General features: G+C 44.3%; 1 protein-coding gene across 1 annotated transcript; it reads left to right on the plus strand.

Moving 5' to 3' along the window:
* The first annotated feature begins 12805 nt into the window (after positions 1-12805).
* PRDM13 (PR/SET domain 13) lies at positions 12806-21168 on the plus strand. The gene is made up of 4 exons (XM_073336654.1): positions 12806-12946; positions 15059-15190; positions 15307-15427; positions 19661-21168. Exons 1-4 carry the CDS (start codon positions 12806-12808, stop codon positions 21166-21168), a joined length of 1902 nt encoding a protein of 633 aa, XP_073192755.1.
* Positions 21169-21539: the final 371 nt, after the last annotated feature.

The raw sequence follows: 21539 nt of genomic DNA on the forward strand, positions 1-21539 counted from the left end.
TCTCTTTGGTCATATATTTTAGCTTTGTGTGTCTTCCTACAGTTTTATTATCCCTGGATCAGATTCAAAAACAGACTTGAAAATATCTAGCTCTCCACTATTTTCAGAGAAGTAGCCTAAACAGAGAGAATCAGTGAAAATATTCAAATTAGAAGAGTCCCAGCATGCCGTCTTTATGTAGGAAAAATCATATTGATATGAATGATCGTTTTGTCTGCCTCAAAGCTTCAGGAGCAGACCATTTAGGTGATACAACATATTAAAATGCCATAACAATACTCTAAAGGAGTTAAAATAGAGACTTCTATACAATGTATTTCAAGGGATTAAGAAGACATCATAAAACAAATGTATCAACGTACCCAAAAAGGTTCACAGGTATTTCCTGGCACATCTGTGAAACATCGAAGTTAATCTAATCACCAGTTTGCCTTTAAGTTGTGTTTTTCAATAATACACGTAAAAGCTTCAGTTAAGTGTGCGCTAGCTGTGTCAAAAATAAGCAGTTCCTTTCACTGCTTTCCACTGGCTTTCATAGAGTTTGGATCAACCCCAGTGTGAACATCTGATTACAAACCTTATTTGTGTCAATCGTTCATGACTGCATAACGTTCTAACGGGACAGTACTAAAGAGATAAAATGAAAATAACCAATCTGCAGTACAAGTGCGGATCCTTGGTTAATCCTAAAATGCTGTATCTGCGCTGTTTATTTCTTCTCCCTAGATGCCGGGCTTGACATTTATTAGTACCAAATATCCCCTGTTTATCTGCACTTTCTACTGTTTCAACCTCTCCAGGTCACTTTGCGGTTTGGCTCGGTCATTTTGCGTCATTGCTCTCTCTCCTATTGTGGGGTCATTCATAGATTTGATCATAGAGTAATAGAATAAAAGGACGAGATTGCTTAGGGATAGAGTGTAGAAGAAGAGGAGAGAACAGAGGAGAAATCGCTGGCGGGAGCAATAATGTGGTGGTGGGAGGTGCAGTCAGAGAGGTTAGAGGAGAACCATGAAAGGTAGGGAGCAGCTTCCGGGACAGGGTAATACTAAAGGTAGTGGATAAATCAAGGATAAGGGTGGAGAAGAAGCCTTGAGGTATAGTCTAGAAAAGGTCACTGGTAACTGATGAGGAAAATGTTAAGGGCGTGGAAGGAGCAAAAACCAGATGTTAGGGAGCAAAGCAAGAGCTTGGGGAGAGGTATTCAAGGCAGTGTGAGTAGCAAGTATGTTTCAAATTAGAGGCACAGGAGAGGAATGGGTGTTAGAAAGAAGGATGGGGGCTGATGGGGCCAAGAGAGGGCCTTTTGAGGACAGAGGAGAGGACATGCAGAGAAGATACCAGATTGAGAGGAATGAGGTACGGTGGGGCAAGGAAGGTCAGGAATCAGGAGGGCGAAGGACAAGTAAAAGATACTTCCAGCAAATAGCACCAATCTTCTCTTTAAAAGCCTCAGCAAGAAGCTGGGCAAAGAGGAAGGATTATAAAATGGAAGGCCGCTGAAGGGAAGAGGGAGAAGAGGACACGAGAGAATTAAGGAAGGGAGGAGAAGTACAGTAATTTGGCAAGGGAGTAACCCTGCTGAATGGAGAACACACAGGTTCTAGCCCTGGCAGTTTATGAGACATCTTGACAACAGATATGCTGGCTGAGAGAAAATGTAAGCAGTTTAGAAAATGTAAACAGTTTAAAAAAGCCCCAGTACCAATTTCTCTCTCATCCATGAAGACCAAAAAACAAATCCAAAAGAATAAACCAAATAATCCAATCAGATAAATACAGTCCTTGCTATTAGCCACAATCAATGTTAGTCCCAAGATATTAAAAGTTGCGTCTACAACAGCAAGGATCCTGTTTGTTTGATTGACTGGAAGACTGCCAGGTATCTGTATATTGCTACACTCGGCTGCTGAAAATTACTCAGCTGTGTGTAGAAGTGTCATTTGTTTTAAATAAGGCAACTCTAACGATAGTTTTCACCAGGACTCTCAGGTGAGAACGTGTTCTTTGCTAACTAGTGGGGTCTAGGATTTCAGCAGGATGTCGAATAGTCTTCTCAGGGGGCTATGCAGAGATAATGGCTGCGCACAGAGTTTGAGCTAAAGCTTATTGTAATCAGTTGAAGGATTACCATTAATTCCAATGGGCTCAACCTAAAGCTTTTCATTGATAGGGTATTGTAGAGAAATATTTGCCTTTTTCTGTATCCTTCATTCAATGACCAAAGCATTTTTGATGTAATTATGTCATAGACTTCTTTTTGGTTGAATTACAAGGAACCATATGTCTGAGCATGATCATCTATAATATTACACCTGAAGAAATGCAAGGTCTAGGGTTCTGACATTGCAGGCATTCAAAGGCGGGAATCAGTCATTTATTGCCACATTCCAGCTAAACCCTTTCCATCCTGCTCTGTCTGGTCACACTTTGTACTACAGACAAGTCAATTAAAACAAATAATATAGGATCAACACCGCATATTTCGAAGCAGAAAATACATTGGGCGCATTCTTTGCCCTTGATTTACTTGCTTAACCCCAATGATGTGCACAGGAGCCGTCCACAATATGGCCCATGTTTGCCTGGAACAATGTTAGCCATTCCTGAGTTCGAGGCCCAAATTTTCCAGGGAATGTTGTAATTACATCTCAAGGGACAAATTCATCCTATGGTGTTGCACTAGGTATGAATTTGGCTTGTTAGATCCTGGATTTTGCATTTTAATCTAATTTACCGTGACAATACCAAAATATGTGAGTGGCTAGACCGCTTTCTATCGCTCATATGTCAGAGGAAAGTCGAGCTCACATACTGTGTAATTAAAGTTCAACTGTAATTTACATTACCCAAATTTGAGTCTGCCCGAGAAAGAGATCAGGATACAAAGGAAACTGTGTGGGGTATGGTAATTCTGTCAATTTTTATTCCAAAACGGCCCTTCCCCACAAACTCGGTTGTATCCGATCTGGTGGAAGACCTCAGAATATTATTTATTATTTATAGTGTGCATTTGTGTCCGGTTGGTTTCAGGTTTTCAGACAGGTCCCAGAAATGTTGGCCAATAACGCTGAGACAAACCCTACATTATATAAACAGTGTCATGGGACCTTTAATGTCCACCACACAGAAAAGCCAGGGTCTGCGTTTTAAGGTGTCATCTCAAACAGTAAACTTCATGGTAGTTAGTCCATTCTCCACTGAAAGGAAGGGCAGAGGACTTTGTCTAAATTTGACCTTGTGGTTCCAGGACTCCGGGTGTTTCCCAACGTTAGGCTTCATGGATAGCTAGGTATGATCCTTGGGGCAGTACATGGTCCTTAACCAAATAACAAAAAGTGATCTAGTGTAGATCTGGATTTCACGTTGTCTTCCGCATAAGTGAACACAAGTATCAACTGACAGCTGAAAATACAGGGGATATTGGAAAGCATGACTGGACATTCTGTCTTTCAGACGATTAACTAGTTTCAGCTGTTTAGATGCTATTTCCCAGTAACGTTCTCTAGGGATAGAAAACGGAGCCATGTATTCGGTGTGGACAAAAGCAACCCGGATACATTGTCAGAAGAGTGCTCGTCGTATGGCTCATTTAGAAACAGGTCATTGTTAGGTTTACAATGCTCTTCAAGATGCCCATTCAACAAGTGCGAACCATCATCGCACAAAGGATCATACTAATGAGTCGTGGCATAAATATATGCATATCTATCATGCTCAATATATATGCTTTTGGATCAATAAACGTTCACTATAACTTGTAGCCGAGCTGTCAGGAAAATTAAAAGGAAATCACTCCGAAGAGAGATTATTACAATTATAGACAAACGTCGAGCTGTCAAAAGATTCCAAAAATCACCAAATCCTAGTTAGATCACTGGGGAAAAAAAAGGGGGGAAAAACACTTTCCCGTTTCGGGATGACTGGCTTTGGTGTTTTAAATGAATGCGCCTTCACGATAGTTCCTCAGCATGAGAACGCTTCTTCGGCCTAACGATGCATCCTCAGGAACTCCTGTAAAACTCACACTCAGGTCAATGAGAGTTCTGTCTAGTGAAGATTGAAGAAAGGACTGTAGGGATTGGCCGTTGGTTTGTATCTTACTCTCAATTAGGACTCATAAAAACGCAGACCTTTTAGCTGGAGAAGCTTTTGCGCTTATAAAATAACCCATTAACAGCCTATTTGGTGACATAGCTAGCTAGCTAGATGCCATGTGATTTTTATTTGTAATATTTGTATATGATAGTTAGCATATGGTTTCGATGCTGTGGGATTTCGAGAACCTAACTACTGTTACCTGGGTGTGATTGATTTGACTGAACAATTATTAAGTACTATTAGTAAATGACCGTAAATCGACGTATAAATTACTCTTCTACACAATCTAGTTTTGGTAAGGTAAAAAAAAAACAAAACAAAAACAAAAAACAATAAGAGGCCTGATAGCTACTCCTTCACCTCACTGTTTTGTCTTTTCCTTAAGCCGTGTGATCCGTCTGTGTGTGTATTTTCCTCTGTAGCAGACCCATCTCTGTCAGTTACTCCGGAGTGGGAGAGAATGATGCAGAGATTCAGGAACAAGGGACAGGCCTGGATTTTTAGGGCTAAACTCTAGGGCTCTGGTCCCCTCACTCCCATGGAGTCTGGCAGAGAACTTGGCCCTTTTTGTTTGCTTATGCTCAAATAAATTGGTTAGTCTCTAAGGTGCCACAAGTACCCCTTTTCTTTTTGCGAATACAGACTAACACGGCTGTTACTCTGAAACCTTTTTGTTTGCAGCATTCAGAAAACGTATTTCTTTCTTGGTCTGTTTTTTTTCTATATTCGAATTATACACACCTTACAAAAGAATCGGTGTATTGGTTTTCAAGGGCTTCATACTATTCTGGCACAAATCACAACATACACCTTTCATGTTTCTCCTAAGGCCCAGAACTGCTGATGCACCAAGAGCGAGCAAATAAATGATAGTGAACTAACACTACCTAGGAGCCCAGCCGTCCCCCACCGTATAGCAAATTTCCCAGTTATTTCAGTGAGAGCAGAACCGGGTCCAACAAGAACATAACATAAGAAAGGCCCTACTGGGTCTAACCAAAGGTCCATCTAGCTCAGTATCCTATTTTCCAGCAGTGGCCAGTGCCAGGTGCCCCAGAGGCAATGAACAGAACTGGTAATCATCAAGTGATTCATCCCCTGTCAGCCATTCCCAGCTTCCGGCAAACAGAGGGTAGGAACACCATCCCTGTCCATCCTGGCTATTAGCCATTGATGGACCTATGTATCCTCCATGAATGTATCTAATTCTTTTTTTAACCCTGTTATAGTCTTGGCCTTCACAACATCCTCTGGCAAAGAGTTCCACAGGTTGACTGTGCGAAGAAATACTTCCCTTTGTTTGTTTTAAACCTGATGGCTATTAATTTCATTTGGTGACCCCTAGTTCTTCCCCCCCCACACACACACGTGAAGTGAAGTTAAAGGTGTGGTGGGGTTGGGAACCCACAAGGGAGAAAATTAGACCATTCACGATCACTTGTGCATACGTTGCCTCTGCCGCTGGAGTGAGATATACAATATCCTTTCCGAGCTTCTGAAATAACAAGATTCTATTTTCCATACATTCTGTTCGGAATCCCTCCCTTGAGTCAGCCTGTAACCACCACATTACGGTTTGTGGCAGCCCCTGAACTGAAAGACGTGAAAAGATTCCGCTCTCTCAAATTCATTACCCTCATTTTGTGAGTCAATAAAAGTCATCTAAAATATTTGTCTCTTTTTCTGTTCCGGCACGGGGTAGGCAGAGAGCTATTTCTGTGCTGTGAATCAACTCAGAGTTATACATTGTACATTGCATATATGCCACATACAAAACATACATTTTAGATCGATTCAAAATAAGGGTAACATATGGGCAACGGGTGGTTGAAAAAAATCCTCTGTTGACTATGACCTATAGAGTTTGCTGGTCTGAAACGTAGGAAGCCTATGGAATATATATATAAAAAGGAGAATCTTCTGGTTTTTTTTACGGTAATCTTTTCCTCTAGTGAATGCGAAACTCACAGATAAATCGTCTGAGCCCACAATGAAGTTACGCTCGTTTACATCAGCGGTAGAATGTCTGATCCTGCTCATCCTCAGGTCAAAGGCATAACTCCTCTTGATTTCAATGGAAGCAAATGAGAACCATCACGACTGACCAGCGGGTTCATTTAGTTTTAGAACTTTAAATCAGCAATAAAATGTGTACTGCAAGTATATTCCCTGATTTGAAGACGATCAGGATCGAGAAAGACCCCTGTCCATCCAGAATTGATCCCCTTCACGCAGCCCCTATGCGGGCAAAACTTCTATCTACTTAAATGGGAATCTTGATTGATGAAGGAATTCAGGATCGGGCCTATTGTGTCCCAGGTTCTTGCTGCCCGAGTATATTGATCAGGATTTAGCATACAAAGGGTGAATAAGAGCTGTGGGGATGTCTTTTTCGAGGTAAACCACCGGTCGACGGTGGGATTCAAGTCGATTGATAACCGAAAGTTTTCCAGTCTGAAACAGAGGGATTGTGTCAGTGAAGAATCTGTCCTGCGATTTGGTATTTTTCACCCTATTGATTTTAAATTTTATTCACCCTGTAAGTCTCAGATGCCCTTTTTCTTAAAAGTTATGGGCTCTTCAGTTATGGAAAGAGTTTAAGTAATCGGAAAATCAATAGCTGCATCCCCTAGTCTCTCTCTCTCTCTCTCTCTCTCTCTCTCTCTCTCTCTCTCTCTCTCTCTCTCTCTCTCGATAACAATCAGATCTCAGAATAGGGTGGGAAAAGAGAGGCGGGGCAATGAGGGGTGGGGTAAGAAAAGGGGGTACTAAGAGCATCTTCCCTTCTCAGCATGAACGAGCCATCCAATAGAAGAGTTGGACGGCGTTTCATTATAAAATGTAGGGAAAATACGTACACAAATATAACAGGGCCGTTCTCATTTCTTCCTCTCTTTGATCAACATGGGCAATCCCCTTTGGTCGGTACTGGGGTGTGTTGACACGAGAAAGCTTGAGTGTTGCTGCGAGTGCTTGGCGGAAGGTCACCGTCAGTGAACGAAGAAGTGAATAGTCCGACATCTGTGTTTATGGGCGAAAGTAAGGAGCCGACAGCATCTCATAGCAGGAGAGCTCGCTCTCTGTTCTGCTCTCCCTGTTCAATTGTCAGGCCAACGGGAGAGTAACTTATCCCACCTCCAGGAGGCCGAGAGTCGGAGCTCAAAACCCGCTTGTCAGTCTTTCACATGGCTTTATCAGCCAATATGAGCTTTATGTCTCCCAGGGCCGGATCCCAAGCCCACTGAAATCAATGGAAGTCTCCGATCCCATTGACTTTTATAGGCATGGAATCAGGCCCGTAATGCTCGCCGTATATATTTCTAAGGCATGTCTAATTATACTTGTAAAATAACTCCGCTTTGTAGTCCTTTCCGTGTTCATTTTAACCCTTTTCTGTATAATTGGATCGTATCCCCCTCAGTGTATTTTTCTCGTTGATTTCCTGCTGCTTTAAAAAGCATTAGCTACGCGGGGTTTTTTCTGGAGGATGTTTATATTAGTGGTAGGGTTGAACAAACGAGCGTCATTGGACGTTGGGCGAGAGAGATCCGTGTTTCGTTTTTGTTTTTTGTTTTCCCTGAACACGAAATAATCCTTGCGTCCCCCCGAGCAGGATTCCCCTTAAACTGCTCCGCTCGCCACCCCGTCAGAGTCCAATTATGTCATTGCAGCTTTCTTTCTAATCATCTTTTCTCAGGAGCTGTCATGAACATTTGCTGGGCTGGCAGTCCCACCGAGAGACATTAGCCCGGTCATTTTCTGTCTCTCTTTTATTTCCTTAGTTTCTCTCCGAAATCTTTATAAATCTCCTTTCGAGGAGGAGTGTCCAAGCGGGTGGAAGTCTGCATACAATGAAACCTGAGAATTTCTGTCACTCTCTGCATATGGTCCTAAGTGCTTTAATCCCAATTAGGGGCGGCTGACACACGGTCCTATTCATCCCAATCAGCTCTTGAATACATTTGCCTAGAAATGAACTTCACAAATAGAGTCTCTCCTAAATGTGCCCAACAGCAAGGAAAATCGAATTGAGACAGGGGCTCATTCTAAGGCGATGGAGGGAGAAAAGGTATGAATTTATAAGGTACACCGAAACATTGCAATTCAGCAACAAGTTTACTGACTTTTATTTGTACCATGTCAACCGAAAGAATCAAGAGATAAGTTGGGGGCTCGGGGGGGAGAATCCGGTTAAAAGGCAACTTTAGACGGACTTTGAATACCTTTTGTGGCAAGCATCGCTTCCAGCTGAAACCGCGTTTAAAAAACAACCACCCTACGCTGGAATTTTTAGCTAGCACTAAACTTATTTTAACCCGATCTCGAATGAAGCTTCCTTGCCCCTTAGAATAAGAATCCCAAATTGAGATCATGTCATCTGCTGGGGTTCCCATAGAACCTTAATGACTATTCAAAAGCTGCTTTAAGATCCCACCCGCATCTTGTCTGCCCCGCACCGCACAGCTCGTTAGGAGCCTTTAGCGCTTACCCCCGGTCCTATCACTCTGCCAAGCCGCCTCACATAGGTAACAATTAATATTAACAACTCATTCTGATTACGACTATTATTATAAAAGTGAAACGAGACAGAAAAAAATACGCTTAAAACTGTGCTTGGATACTCCAGGGCCAAGGAAGTTTTAAATTAAAAGCGAAGATTTATGAAAGAACTCCGGGTCTGTTTTAAATGCGCATTTTGCCTTATGAGATGGAAAAGGGCTCGCATGTAATTCGGAGTGTTGTGATCTATGCACACTCTGTGTGTGTGGGTGCGTGTGTGTATATGTGTGTGTAGTGTGGCCAAAGACTGTGGCACCGCATCAAAGCATGTGAAATCTGAAATGTTACAGCGGATCATTTCGAATCTGCCAGGCTCATCGCTCGCAGAGCGGTTGTTTTCCTTTCTGAAATGGATACAAAAACCAAAAAGGGCCAATGGGGGAATTGGCTGCTTCAATTTACTGCGAGAATATTGACTAGTGAATGAAGGGGCAGTATTTTGTTAAAGCGTCCACTGTGTTTCTCTGCAACATAATGAAGCTGGCCCTGTATACAGGCATTCATGCTGGTTTGAATGTAATGTTGAACCTTCGCTGTGCTGGAGCAGTTTGATGATTTGAATGGAGCTCCCTGGTGGGACATTGCTCTCTGCAACTGTGCCTCTTTGGATGACTGTTGTTCCTTAACATTCATGCTTCATTATGGGGCAACCTGTTAAATCAAAAAGAACACTGTGCCAGAGTGTTCCGCAGGGGCATTGGCAGTTCAGCGGTGGGCATAAATAAGGGCTGACTGCTAAAATATCTTTCATGAAATCTCTGGGCAAAAGTTATTTCACTTTAATGGTGTTTCGAGCAGCCCAGCTTAAGTATATAAAAAAACGAGAGTGGAACGTTTTGATTGAGTCTAAACATTGTCTTTGAATAAAGCTGAAACCATGTAATTAATGTGTCTTTTTAATAAGGGACAATACGGTCGTTCAAGCTATTTAATTTCATTTAATTTTCCATCCCATTTGCTCCAAAGGCTGCTTTTACTTTTAACACCCGGCCTTTCATGCTGCATCTTGCTCCAGTGGGCACATTAGATCGGTTTCACCCTTCCTTTTTAGGGAAGGAAAAATAAAAGAAAATGTGGTTCCTTTCCTCTTTTGTGGACAATTTATTTCACTTGGGGAACTTCAACTTTGAGCCACAGGACAGAATAAAAATTGGAGAACTGGTGTGAATGCTTCCAGAGCAGGGCTTTTCTTTTCTGAGTGGATGGGAACCAGCCACAATTGGCTATATTAATAAATAACTTTCCTCACAGTCGGCCTTTACATGGTCCTATTGATAAAATTGTTCGCGTGTCGTTCACGCTTTGTGACTCATTAAGGAGGGGATGGAGCAGCTCCCCAAATGGAGCGGTAGGGTACCTTGGTTTCCTTAAAAGCCGTCTCTCTATCTCTGCAGCTCTTGCAATTTAAACTGGGTGTCATCCTAAAGTCGCCAGGCCAGAGGTTATAGGGACATGTTCATGGCTTAAATTTATTGCCCTCAACTTCTTGTTTATCCTTTCCCCCCCATTCATGCTGCTGATCAAAGGGGTCATCTCAGTTTTTTTCCACCCCTGCTGCAGTCCACACCGAACCTATTCTCAGAATGTTCCCTACAATTACACCATGGAGAGGAATGATCGATAATCATTAATGTTTCCACAGACGTCGTTTACATTTGTTTCTGCTTGCCTAGTGCGCGCGCAAATGTATCGTTATTGAAAATGAATCCATGACCTACATTGATTTAGTGCAGGGGAACAATTTGGGACTAGAGAAGGCATTTTGCCACAGCCATTTTCCCCGTCTTTCACTTAGGCGGGGTTTCTTCATTAGTTATTTAAATAGGGGCAGATTCTGCTCTCATTCAAATCTGCAGCAAAAGTCCCGTGCTGCCACAATCTAACCCACGGTTTGCATCTCTGTGGACATAGCCATATAAACAAAATACAACAGGTAAACAGGGATTTAACGCCATGTCCTAGAGGCATGATACCGGACTTCAGCCATTTAGCCACTGCAGTGTTTAAACCGAAGAAATATTTAAAGTTTATGAATTTACGTGAATATACAAATACTTTTAAATGTCTGACATGTGGCAGCTACCTAACATTCAATCAAACACCAATTTGTTGCTGCAGCGGACAGAAGATGGGTTTGATGAAATTAACTGTCTGCATAATCAACTGCCATGTTAAGCTCTGCATTAACTTGAAAGACATGGCCTGCCTTAATTGGTGTCATAGCACCGCGTGTTGAGATGTCCGTCTTCATATATACTTAGGTCAAGCTAACACAGATCATGCAGATTTAAGAATTATGAGGCTCATTTACAATCAACTTATTTCTAAAGAGCTTTTCCGCTTATCTCCATGTCGTGGAGAAAAATGCGCCATCTCACCATTAATATTTATTATACTGACGAGTGCTGCTGTAAACAAACAAACAAAATAACGATTACAAACCTTATGATGAGATATTGAGAGCTACCTGCTTGCCTGCATAGCATTTACTCAGTTTCATATCGCCTATCCTGAGCTGTACCTAAAAGACTAAAATGCTAACTTTTTAATAGCTTGTTTTTGAACGGATTAGTATTGGATTATTTCTCAAACTACAGGAAAAACAAACAAACAAACCGAGAGCACTTGCTATTGGAAATAATGTCTAAAATATGCATATGCAGCTGTTCTTCAAAGAAAGAAACATTCATATGCCGCTTATTTAGATCAACTTCACATATATTACAGAGAGGTTCCTATTTAGAAATGGGAAAAATTATAAAAGCGCAAATAGAAGTTTCAGTTATTGACTCTTTAGTATTTTGTGCACATCTGGAATTTTTGTGTGTGTCCGACGAATAGATCACGATACATTCCCGTTCCAAAATCTTGTTCTTCCGGCCCCTCAACTCTCTTAAGTGTTTTTATGCGCTACAAATGAACTTGTAAGCTTCTTGTAGACCAGTGTTCCATGTTTGTGTAATTAAAATATGCTCACCCTTTACAAAAAGTGCACATCATTTGGAATCATGGATTGTGTCTGAAACACATTGTTCTAGGTTAAATTACATTTTTTAAAAACTTTTTTTTAAAAAAGTATTCTCAGTGGGAGCAATTTTGTATATGGAAAAATAGCCTGGAGAAGTACTAATTTAGAAGGGGTACAAAAACATATATTATCCTCTCTAGCATTCTGTGATGTCTGTTTGTGTTTGAATCCATCTCTTGAGTTTCTCTAACAACACGAATTAAACAATTCCCACGGTGTTCACAAATGCAACACTTCGTGATTTAAAAGGACAACAATGGTTCATATTTTGTGCCATTCATCCCAGACGAAAGTAAAAGTTAAGGACCAGAGCTGTTATAAATAGGTTACTGGCCTGAAACCAATCCACTGAAATGGTAATATGGTTGGGTTAGTTTTTTTAAAAGTGTAGGTATTTTCTGGTGTTTTCCCATCAAGTACCTGCCCAATTTCTGTATGGCACACGCCAGGAATCAATAGAAGTTAACAAGTCCTCAAAACATTCCCCATCTCTTTGTTTAATCTCCTTTACAATAAAGCCAAGGGAAGAGAATTAAAAATCTTTGAAGTATATTAAACCTCAAAAGAATCAGCCAAGTAGACTTAAAATAGTCACTTATTTTCCAAAACTGGTTTGTCTAGGAACAATAAAAGGAAGTAAAATTTATGGAGAAATTATACAGTGGATTTGTCACTTAAAATATCGTAACTGTCTAGGGGACAATACCCCATGCTGAGGATTAATGGTCCCTCCAGACCTTTGATTCACCAGCGCCTTTTCTTTGCCCTTGACAAATTGGATTTTTAGGAATGGGAAGGTCGCCTGGACCATTGTTTGCTAGCCATTCAAAGTACTTGATTATGCAGGAGGGTTAGGGAAAGGCTCCACGTGACCCACTTGGCTGGAACTCTGCAGCTGCTGTAAGAGCTAAACTCTCTCACCAAACTCTGCGCCCTAGAGCATCAGCGTGCCAAGGGGTACCCCTCCTGCTCCAATTGAAAAGCCGGCGTGCACACACCCCCGCGTCACTCTGCAGGCGGAGATAAGCCTGTGTTCATCGTGCTCGCTGGCTGTCTCTGTCACTCCATCCCCTTTAAGTGCTTTGGGTTCCCGATTCCTTATACCCAGAGGCAGCAATGCAAACAAGCAGGGCTCCGGCCATCAGCGTGAATGCAGAAAGTTGCATCCCCGCCGGACTGCGGCTGGGTCCTGTGCCGGGCATCTTCAAACTGGGCAAGTACCTGTCAGACCGCAGGGAGCCAGGACCGAAAAAAAAGGTATTTCCTATGGTCTCATCTGCACTGCTGGACCTCGTTTGATCAGACAGTGACTCAGGGGGATCTGTACTTAGGAGAAGAGGCGGCCTTCTCCTCGGTTCACCCTAACCTTTTAGAACAAGCCAGAGTACCAGGAAAGAAAGGGAAGCGTTTGATAAAGTGTCCCAAGATTCCCTGTGAAATTGAATGTATAGAAAACCTATCCAGCCTTCCTGCCCACTCCCTGCATTGCTGGATAGGGTCACGGCAGGCTGGACTTGGTAGGGGGAAGGTGAAGGGGCTGTGGCGGTGTTTTCAGACAAGAGGATATGTCCCTGCCTTTGAGATCTTCATTAAGCCAAAGAGAAGAGGGATGGTAGAGGGGCACATTTCACAGCCCGTGATTGCAGAGAGCCTGTTTCGATGTATCCTGCACAAGAGGTGCTTGCCCCTGGTTTTAGGTGTGAGGGAGTTTCGCTAGTTTGCAGTTTTGTGGCGCTGGCTATGCTCTCAGACGCGGTTACACGGGGGGCTTCGCTAACTTGTTGGTGATTTGTTCCTTCCTTTCTCCCTTTTGGTCTGAAACGTAATCACCGACCTGTTCAGAGAAATCATATTCCCCGTCCAAGCGTCCCTGGATTTGTCACGGTTTCGTTGATATATATTTTTATTTGGTGTTTATACGATGGGGCCAAAGCGACAAGGTCAGCCAAAGCCATATTGGATACCACAGCTCTTGCTTTTTATTCGTATTTTTAAAAATCGTCTTCTCTTCGGCCGGTATCGAAATCAGCTCCAGTAATAATTTGTACCTTTTCGAGCTGGGCGCAGGCGGATGGGAGAATGAGATTGGCTTGCAAATATTCCAGGGGCTAGGTCATTTTCAGATACAGCACAAGCCCCAGATGCCTGTGCTGAGCCAAGGCTCAGAGTTAAGGGCAGTTTTTCCAGCTACTGAAAACAAACCCGTGGCTTAGAGCTCAAATACATGTACAATAGAGACGTACTGAAATCAACACAGTCGCGTGTAGTTGATGGAACTGACTGATGTTAGAACTCCGTAAGTCTGGAATGCGGAAACTATCTCAGGCTTCCAGTATCAGACACCTCAAAGTTTCAAAATCTTCCCTAATAAACAAAAGGGATTTCATGGAGATGAACTAGTTACCCCCAGCAAATTCTGCTAGAGAGTGGTTTCAACTGGCTTGTGTTGTAAATGGGTCTATGGATGCGATGGCCACAAGGCAAATACCCTCCCTCTATTCCCCCTCTTCCCTCAGTGCACAGGTTGGTCATAAGTTCCACTCGGATTTTTAATGCCCTTTAATTGTTTTTAAACGCTCTGCCAGCCCCCTCAAATTTATTTCTCATCTGGCTCCATTGGTTTCTCTCTTTAGAGGGCTTTGTTCAATTGACTTTTATTACATGGTCATTCAGCGAGCTGGCACTTCATTTTCTCTTTGTATGGGCAAGCAGATTATGAAGTATGAGGCCACAGAGACTTTGTAGCTAAGCAGAATTCTCTCCTCTCTCCCTCCTTTCTTTTGACAAGTGGCGTATTTTACAATTGCTTCACTGCAGGCGTAAGGCACGAAACCGCACTCATTAAGAAACGTGAATTTGAAATATTACCTGTGCATTTTAAAATGATCTTAAACTTTAAAACCAAAGGCAGCAGCAGCAGTTGAACAAGACACATTTTAGCAAATGCTGGCCAGTGGAGAAATTACTTACACAGAATTGTTCTGACAATCATGCAAAGAGTGACAGCTTTTAGAGCCAGACTATGCTGCTATCCTTCCTCACAATGAGTGACAACCTACTCCACGAGCAATGTCATTTATCTCAATGCACAGTACTCTCAATATGAGTAAGGATGGCAAAATCTAGCTCGTATAAATTAGCTGCTTCTTTCTCTTTCACCACTATCAAACGGTGTGCAGTTATTTCCAAACACTTGTTCGGCCTTTATATATTGACTGTTTAAACCAGCGATTCCCTGACTGGGAAGATGATGCAAGGGTTGCCAGTAAGGAGCACGTTTAGGCTTTATTTATATAAAGGATTTGTGTTTGTGTTTTGCCTTGCTTGAATCCTGTGTGGAAATGACAGTGGCTGATGCCTGTGTTCTAGGTACGGATGGTGAGAGGGGAATTAGTGGATGAAGCCGGGGGCTCAGCTCTGGAGTGGATAGGGTTAATCCGGGCTGCCAGAAACACACAAGAACAGACTCTGGAAGCTATTGCAGATCTACCAGGAGGACAGGTATCTCTCTCTCTCTCTCTCTCGATTGCGGGCTACGTTCTGGCGGAGTGTTCTTTAACAGCGTTGAGTTGCTGTAAGGGACAAGGCACTGATAAGGTTTTCTCTCTTTCGAATAGATTTTCTACAGAGCGCTTAGAGATGTCCAGCCAGGGGAGGAGCTGACCGTGTGGTATTCAAACTCTTTGGCTCAGTGGTTTGACATCCCAATCACTGCTACTCCGACACACGACGAGAAAGGTACAGCAACTTGGACTTTATGATTCTGTTCAGTAATTACTGCGTAGAAGTCAATACAACTCACAGGTGCCTTTTCTAACAGAGAGCTTCACGCCGATTTCCCAACTGCAAAGGTGTTTTTGTTTTGCTTTGTTTTTCTCCAGAGCAACGTTATAATTAGCATCCACTTTGTGATATAAAACTGCAGTTAGAAAACCTAAGCAAGTAAAATACGTGTTTGCAAACAGAACATTTAAAAAATAATACCCGCACAGTTACAACGATTGTTAATCAGCCACCCTTTTTATTGTTAATTGGTCATCTGTTCCTTCTGCTTATGTTTAAAAAGCTGTTTTTAAATAAGTGGAGCCAGCAATTTGACAATACATTTCAGGATTCAGATAAGGAGACTGTTTTCAACATAGACACTATCTTATAATTTTCAAAGGAAAATGGGATTTTAAGATCGTTTATAAAACAATCATTCTCTATTTTTACAATACAGTAATTTATCTTACTGCCCTTTTAAAACATTATTTTCACCTTTTCCCTTCTGTCACAGCTTCAGATTCCATGTTCAGGTTAAATATGGGACAATTTCCAGCGACTCCTCAGATTCGTTTAGTTGTTTTAAAAGGGTAATGGTCAGTTTACCAAATTAGTACTGATTAAAAATAACGTGGGAGTTAAATTCAGTTTATGTATGTGCACTAGCAAACTAGCACTTGGCATGCATCAGTCTTGGATAAATTATTTTAATCTGCAATTTGTTTTTAGGCGAAGTTGTAGTGTAAACATAAACGATGTTTTAAAATTATTAACCCGGTAGTTTCTGAAAGGGGGAAAGCGTATGTTTCGAAATATGACGTAGGAAAATATTTCAGTTATCTGTCTAAATAGTTTCCTATGAATCTGATAGCTAGCATATTTCCATGTGCTGTTTTCCATGTGCAGGCATTTTGTAGCTGAGATGGGGTTTCAATGGATGTAGAATTGTATTCTAAGAGCAGTTACATTGAGTATTTCATACAAGTCTCTGCAAAACTGGAATAAACTCTTCCTAGTGAAAACGTAGGCAACAGATTGAAGCTCGTTTTGAAAATTGCTTTTGGGGATGGTCTACTTAGTCACTCTGCTTGGAGCCTGAATATATTCATTGCTGCTCTGAAATTTCCCTGCACAGATTAGGTATAAAGAGCCTGATAATAGAATAGACTTGTTCAAAGAGGAAATGAGCAGCGCACATTGATTACATGATTCCTACAGATCAGAAGCCCGATCCCGCACTGTCTACACACTTCTTGCTCAGAAGGTTTCCCACATAAATCAGTGCCCAACGTAAGGAGGAAGGTCTTGATCCTGCAAGGTGCTGATCATCTCCTGGAGCTTATTCAGGACCTGGAGCACTCAGGAAGGAATTCAGGATAGGGCCTGTTATTTAATATATTGAGAGGCACTATTAAACTAATACCTAACATTACTAGTTTATGTCACTCTACAAAGAGGTAAATCATTTCTATAACTAATACTGCGACATGAGAAACAAACTCAGGGTCAAATTCGTATTCATCCCATTAAAGCCAGTGGGTCTACTGCCCGGAGTAAGGCCTGCAGAATTTGACCCGTTGTAACAAAATCAATGAAGGAGAGAAGATCTGCTACGTAGTCTGTCTGCTGCCCGCACTCACCTTGAATATTACTGTACCTTACTCCACAAGTAATCTCACTAAGTCCAATGGGAGTACAGTACTACAGCACTGCTCTTTCAGAATAAGGACAACCGAATCTGCTCCACTGTAAAAATACACACGTTTATTTCATATGTCCTTTCCAATCCATTGTAAATATAACACATATGATGCAATCTTATTCTGAAAATCAGCTCTTTCCCAACTTCCAGAGTGAAGTTTCAGACTAATCAATACAGTGTGAGGGCTGTATAAGTGAAACAAGATGTAAGTGTAGTTATTACTAATTTTGCAGAGGTGCTGGAACAATTTGTATGGTGAGGGTGCTGAGAGCCATTGAACCAAACTATAAACACTGTAGTTGATGGAAACCACTTCAAGCCAGGGGGTGCAAGAGCACCCCTAGTTCCAGCACCTATGTACTTTTGTGGATAGCATTTTGAAAAAATGCAAGAAGAAACTTCTAGGCAGCCGATTTTGTTGAACAAAGTTTTTAACTAGATCAATTTAGGTTTAAATTGATGTAACATTATAAACAAGGCTTTTTTTTACTAGGTCATTGCTTGGAAACAGTTGCGGGGGAGGGGAGAGTCATCCATTTTTATTCAGGATACGTTTGCGTTTGGAACAAATCTTAGTTGGTATTGCAACTACTTTGTTAAGAACATAAAACACCCACGCAGCTTCTTTGAAAAGAGCCAGAAAGTAGAAGTTTCTAAATCAACACAATAGGCTTGTTAGGCGGTGGAGGTTGTTTCTAACTGCAAGCCTTTTCGTTTTTAAAGCTAGTTTACCTGTATCTCAATGCACGGTAATGGGATTACTGAAATGGATCAGAGTCAGACCCACTGCAACTGAGCAATTAAGGTCTCGGCAGACTCACTCCTCCTTCCCCCTCAGCTCAGCCCAGCAGTGCGAAAAAACACACAACGTCCGATTTAAGATTCCAGCATAGATCCATAAAGACCACTCACTTCAAGGCAAGCTAGTGAGCGCTATGCATGACAGAAACTACATAATACTTAACAGAAGAGAAAATACGCAACCCATGTTTTGTTCTGTGCTTTCATTATTCAGTGTGCATGACAGTGTTCCAAAGAGGAATGGGGGGTTGGGGTGGAAAGACTTTTATTTTATCCTGAATGATACTGAATGAATGAACTGACACTGGTTGATTCCTGAATTAAAAGTCATTTTTAAAAGGCTGTTTAGTGTGCTAATTCCATGTGAGCTTATTCATTAACAACCCAACCATTTTACACGCTCCTCTTGCACTCTTCCCTACTTTGCTTCAAGCTAATGCATCATTTTAACACGTTAGAACTATGTTTCTATGACATTTCTTAAAAGGCCAAACCAGGAATCTCTGGTGTTTATTTACTCCGCTTTTAAGGTTGATTGATTTCGCACCTCTTAATATTTGTAAAGATACTTCGCCAATATTTTAACAGGTTTCCAGCAATCTTGAAAATATATACTATTTTACTTGCTCAGTTTCACAACTTTGCTGTTAGTGTATTCTTTATAAAGTTAGGGCTGTCCAGGAATGTACAGCCTGCACTCCTACTGTTATGATTTTTTAATGGTTTGAAATATCTAATTTGTACGTTTTGGATGCTGGTAAGTAGGAGAGCCTAATATATAGTTAAAAAAAAATCTCCTGCAGAGAATACATATAAATGTCAGGGTTGATAGAACAGGCCAGGCTTTATTTTATTCCTCAGAACGAAGAGAAAGAAAAGTCTAAGTTTAAAGTAACATGAAGTCATAACACAAACATGGCCATTTCGGTTTGTTCCGCTTCAGGGAAGCCCAAATGTTTAGGGATGGGGCACAAAGGGCATTGTCCTTTGAAAAGGAATGATTACATATGGCCTATACATATAGGAGATTGTCTCGCGGGGTAATGAGGAGCTCACGATCATTAGATTGGCCTTTGTTCCGTTTAGTCAACTCCTCGACATACGCTACCTATTCTGCGAACGTCAACAGATGGGCCCAGCGACAGACGATTTAAGGCAACAGCTGCTCTCCTTTCCCCAAGCCCATTTTAGCCCAGTCCAAACTCAGTTTAGTCCACCTCCGCCCAGCCAGCTCTGCTCAGCCCAGCCCGGGCCAGGCCAGCTCAGCTCCTGGGCCAGGAGGCTTTTGTGACCCAGCTTGAAAAGACAAACCAGAAAGTTGTGGCAGCATTCTAGTCCCCCAAGGAGGCGTTAGAGGAGGCGCTGGGCGGGTGGAGAAGGGGGAACAACCCGTCTGCAGTTAGGATCCGATCCAAACCATTGCAGTTAACCGAAAACCTCCCATTGATTTCCGTGGGGTTTGCATCGGGCCTTTATTGTGCAACTTGAGAGAAGGAAGCAAAAGTCGTGGGCAGTGAGGGAGAGCAGCATGACTTTCCATTGCACCCCTCTTAGCAATGATTCAAAGGACGTGCATGGACTGTCTAAGGCAGGAGTGGGCCATTCTGCTGGGGTACAAGGGTGTGCACGGGCCTCTCTCTCGCTGACCCAGGCGGGTGGGGCGCCACTGTTTGTCTAACGGCGGGCTCCGCTTCTCTTCCCAGGGGAGGAGCGCTACATCTGCTGGTATTGCTGGAGGACGTTCAAATACCCCAACAGCCTCAAAGCCCACGTCCACTTCCACTGCGTCTTGAACAACGGCCGCGGCTTCCTCCACCACCCGGACCATGCCCGCTCCTCGGACCTCTTCAGCCTGTCCCCGAAGGCGGCGGCGGGCGAGCTCCCCGGCGCGGCGGCTCCCCTGAGGACCCACGGCCTGCAGCAGGCGGCCCGGGAGAGCATCAAGCGGGAATCCGCCGCCTCGCCGCCCGTGAGCAAGCCGGGGGCGCTCCGCAGGCCGGCGGGGAAAGAGGAGCAGGAGCGAGCCTTGGACATGAGCGTGGGCTCGGGCCGGAGCCACGGGCCCTTCCTCGGCCTGGTGGGGAGCTCGGCGGGGAGCAACGGCCTGAGCTTCTACCCGGGGGGCAGGTCGGCGTTCAGGCCGGCCGGCCTCTCCAAAGCGGAGGAGGGCAAGGCCGGCGGGCTGGGCTTCAGCAAGGCCCTGGGGAGCAGCAGGGCCGGGCGGGGCGGGCCCGAGGCGCTGGCGGGCGGCCCCCACCCCAAGTGCGGCGGGCACCCGGCCGAGGGCCCCTCGCCCGTGCTGGCCTGCGCCGGCGGCCTGCGGGCCTTCCCCTTGCTCTCGCACTTCGAGGAGACCTCGGCCTTCAAGCACGTGGAGCGGGGGCTGCACCACGCCGGCCTGCCGCCCAGCCGCTACCCGCCGCTGCCGGCCGGGGCCGGGCTGCACCTGGAGCGCTTCTCGCTGCCGCCCTTCGAGGGGCTGAAGGCCTACCCCGGGGAGTGCAACCTGCCGCTCGTGCCCTTCACCCTCTACAACGGCGAGCTGCTCTACAGCGCCCCCTACTACCCGCTCAAGCTGCACCTCGGCAACCTCCTCAAGTACCCGGACTCCGTGGCCTACTTCAACGGGCCGGCGGCGGCGGCGGGGCTCCACCCGGCCGAGCTGGGCTCCCTGGCCGGCATCGACCGGGAGATCGCCATGCACACCCAGCAGCTCTCCGAGATCGCGGCCGAGAAGAGCCGCGGCCGCCTGGAGAGCCTGCAGCCCGCCGCCCTCGCCGGCCCAGCCGGCGGCAAGCCCAAGACCGGCCACCTCTGCCTCTACTGCGGCAAGCTCTACTCGCGCAAGTACGGCCTCAAGATCCACATGCGGACTCACACCGGCTACAAGCCGCTCAAGTGCAAGGTCTGCCTGCGGCCCTTCGGCGACCCCAGCAACCTCAACAAGCACATCCGCCTGCACGCCGAGGGCAACACCCCCTACCGCTGCGAGTTCTGCGGCAAGGTGCTGGTCCGGCGCAGGGACCTGGAGCGCCACGTCAAATCCAGGCACCCGGGCCAAAGCCTCCACAAGGCGGCCGAGGACAAAAGCGAGCCCGGCTACCAGCCCCAGGAGCCGGAGCAAAAGACTGACAACGAGAGCGACGTGGACGTTTGCTTCACGGATGACCCGAGCGACCAGGAAACCGGCAGCAGGGGCAATGATCAGTAATCCAGCGACCGGGGTGGGGGTTGTCACAGCGCAGATCCGCTTCTGTTTACACGGGCTTTGAAGCACTTCAGCGGGCTTTGCCCTCCTGGGTAAATGACAGGGGGTACCGTATGGAAAGGGGCTCAGAAACAAACCCTTGCGGATGGGGACAGAACGGGGTGCTTGTTTTGAACCATCCACTCTCACTCCGTTCAGTGCTCTTGTAAAGCCCCCCCCGAACTGCCAAAGCATCAGCCCTCAGGGGGTTTAATCCTAGTCAGCACGAGTCCACACGCAACAAGCGCCAATGTTTTAGCCGCCATCTATTTTGTATTGTACCTTCGTGTCGAGGAAATTGTGCCTTTTGGAAACAATTCTTTTCTATGTATTTT

Source organism: Lepidochelys kempii, chromosome 3, assembly GCF_965140265.1.
Source record: "Lepidochelys kempii isolate rLepKem1 chromosome 3, rLepKem1.hap2, whole genome shotgun sequence".
NCBI classification, from domain to species: domain Eukaryota; kingdom Metazoa; phylum Chordata; order Testudines; family Cheloniidae; genus Lepidochelys; species Lepidochelys kempii.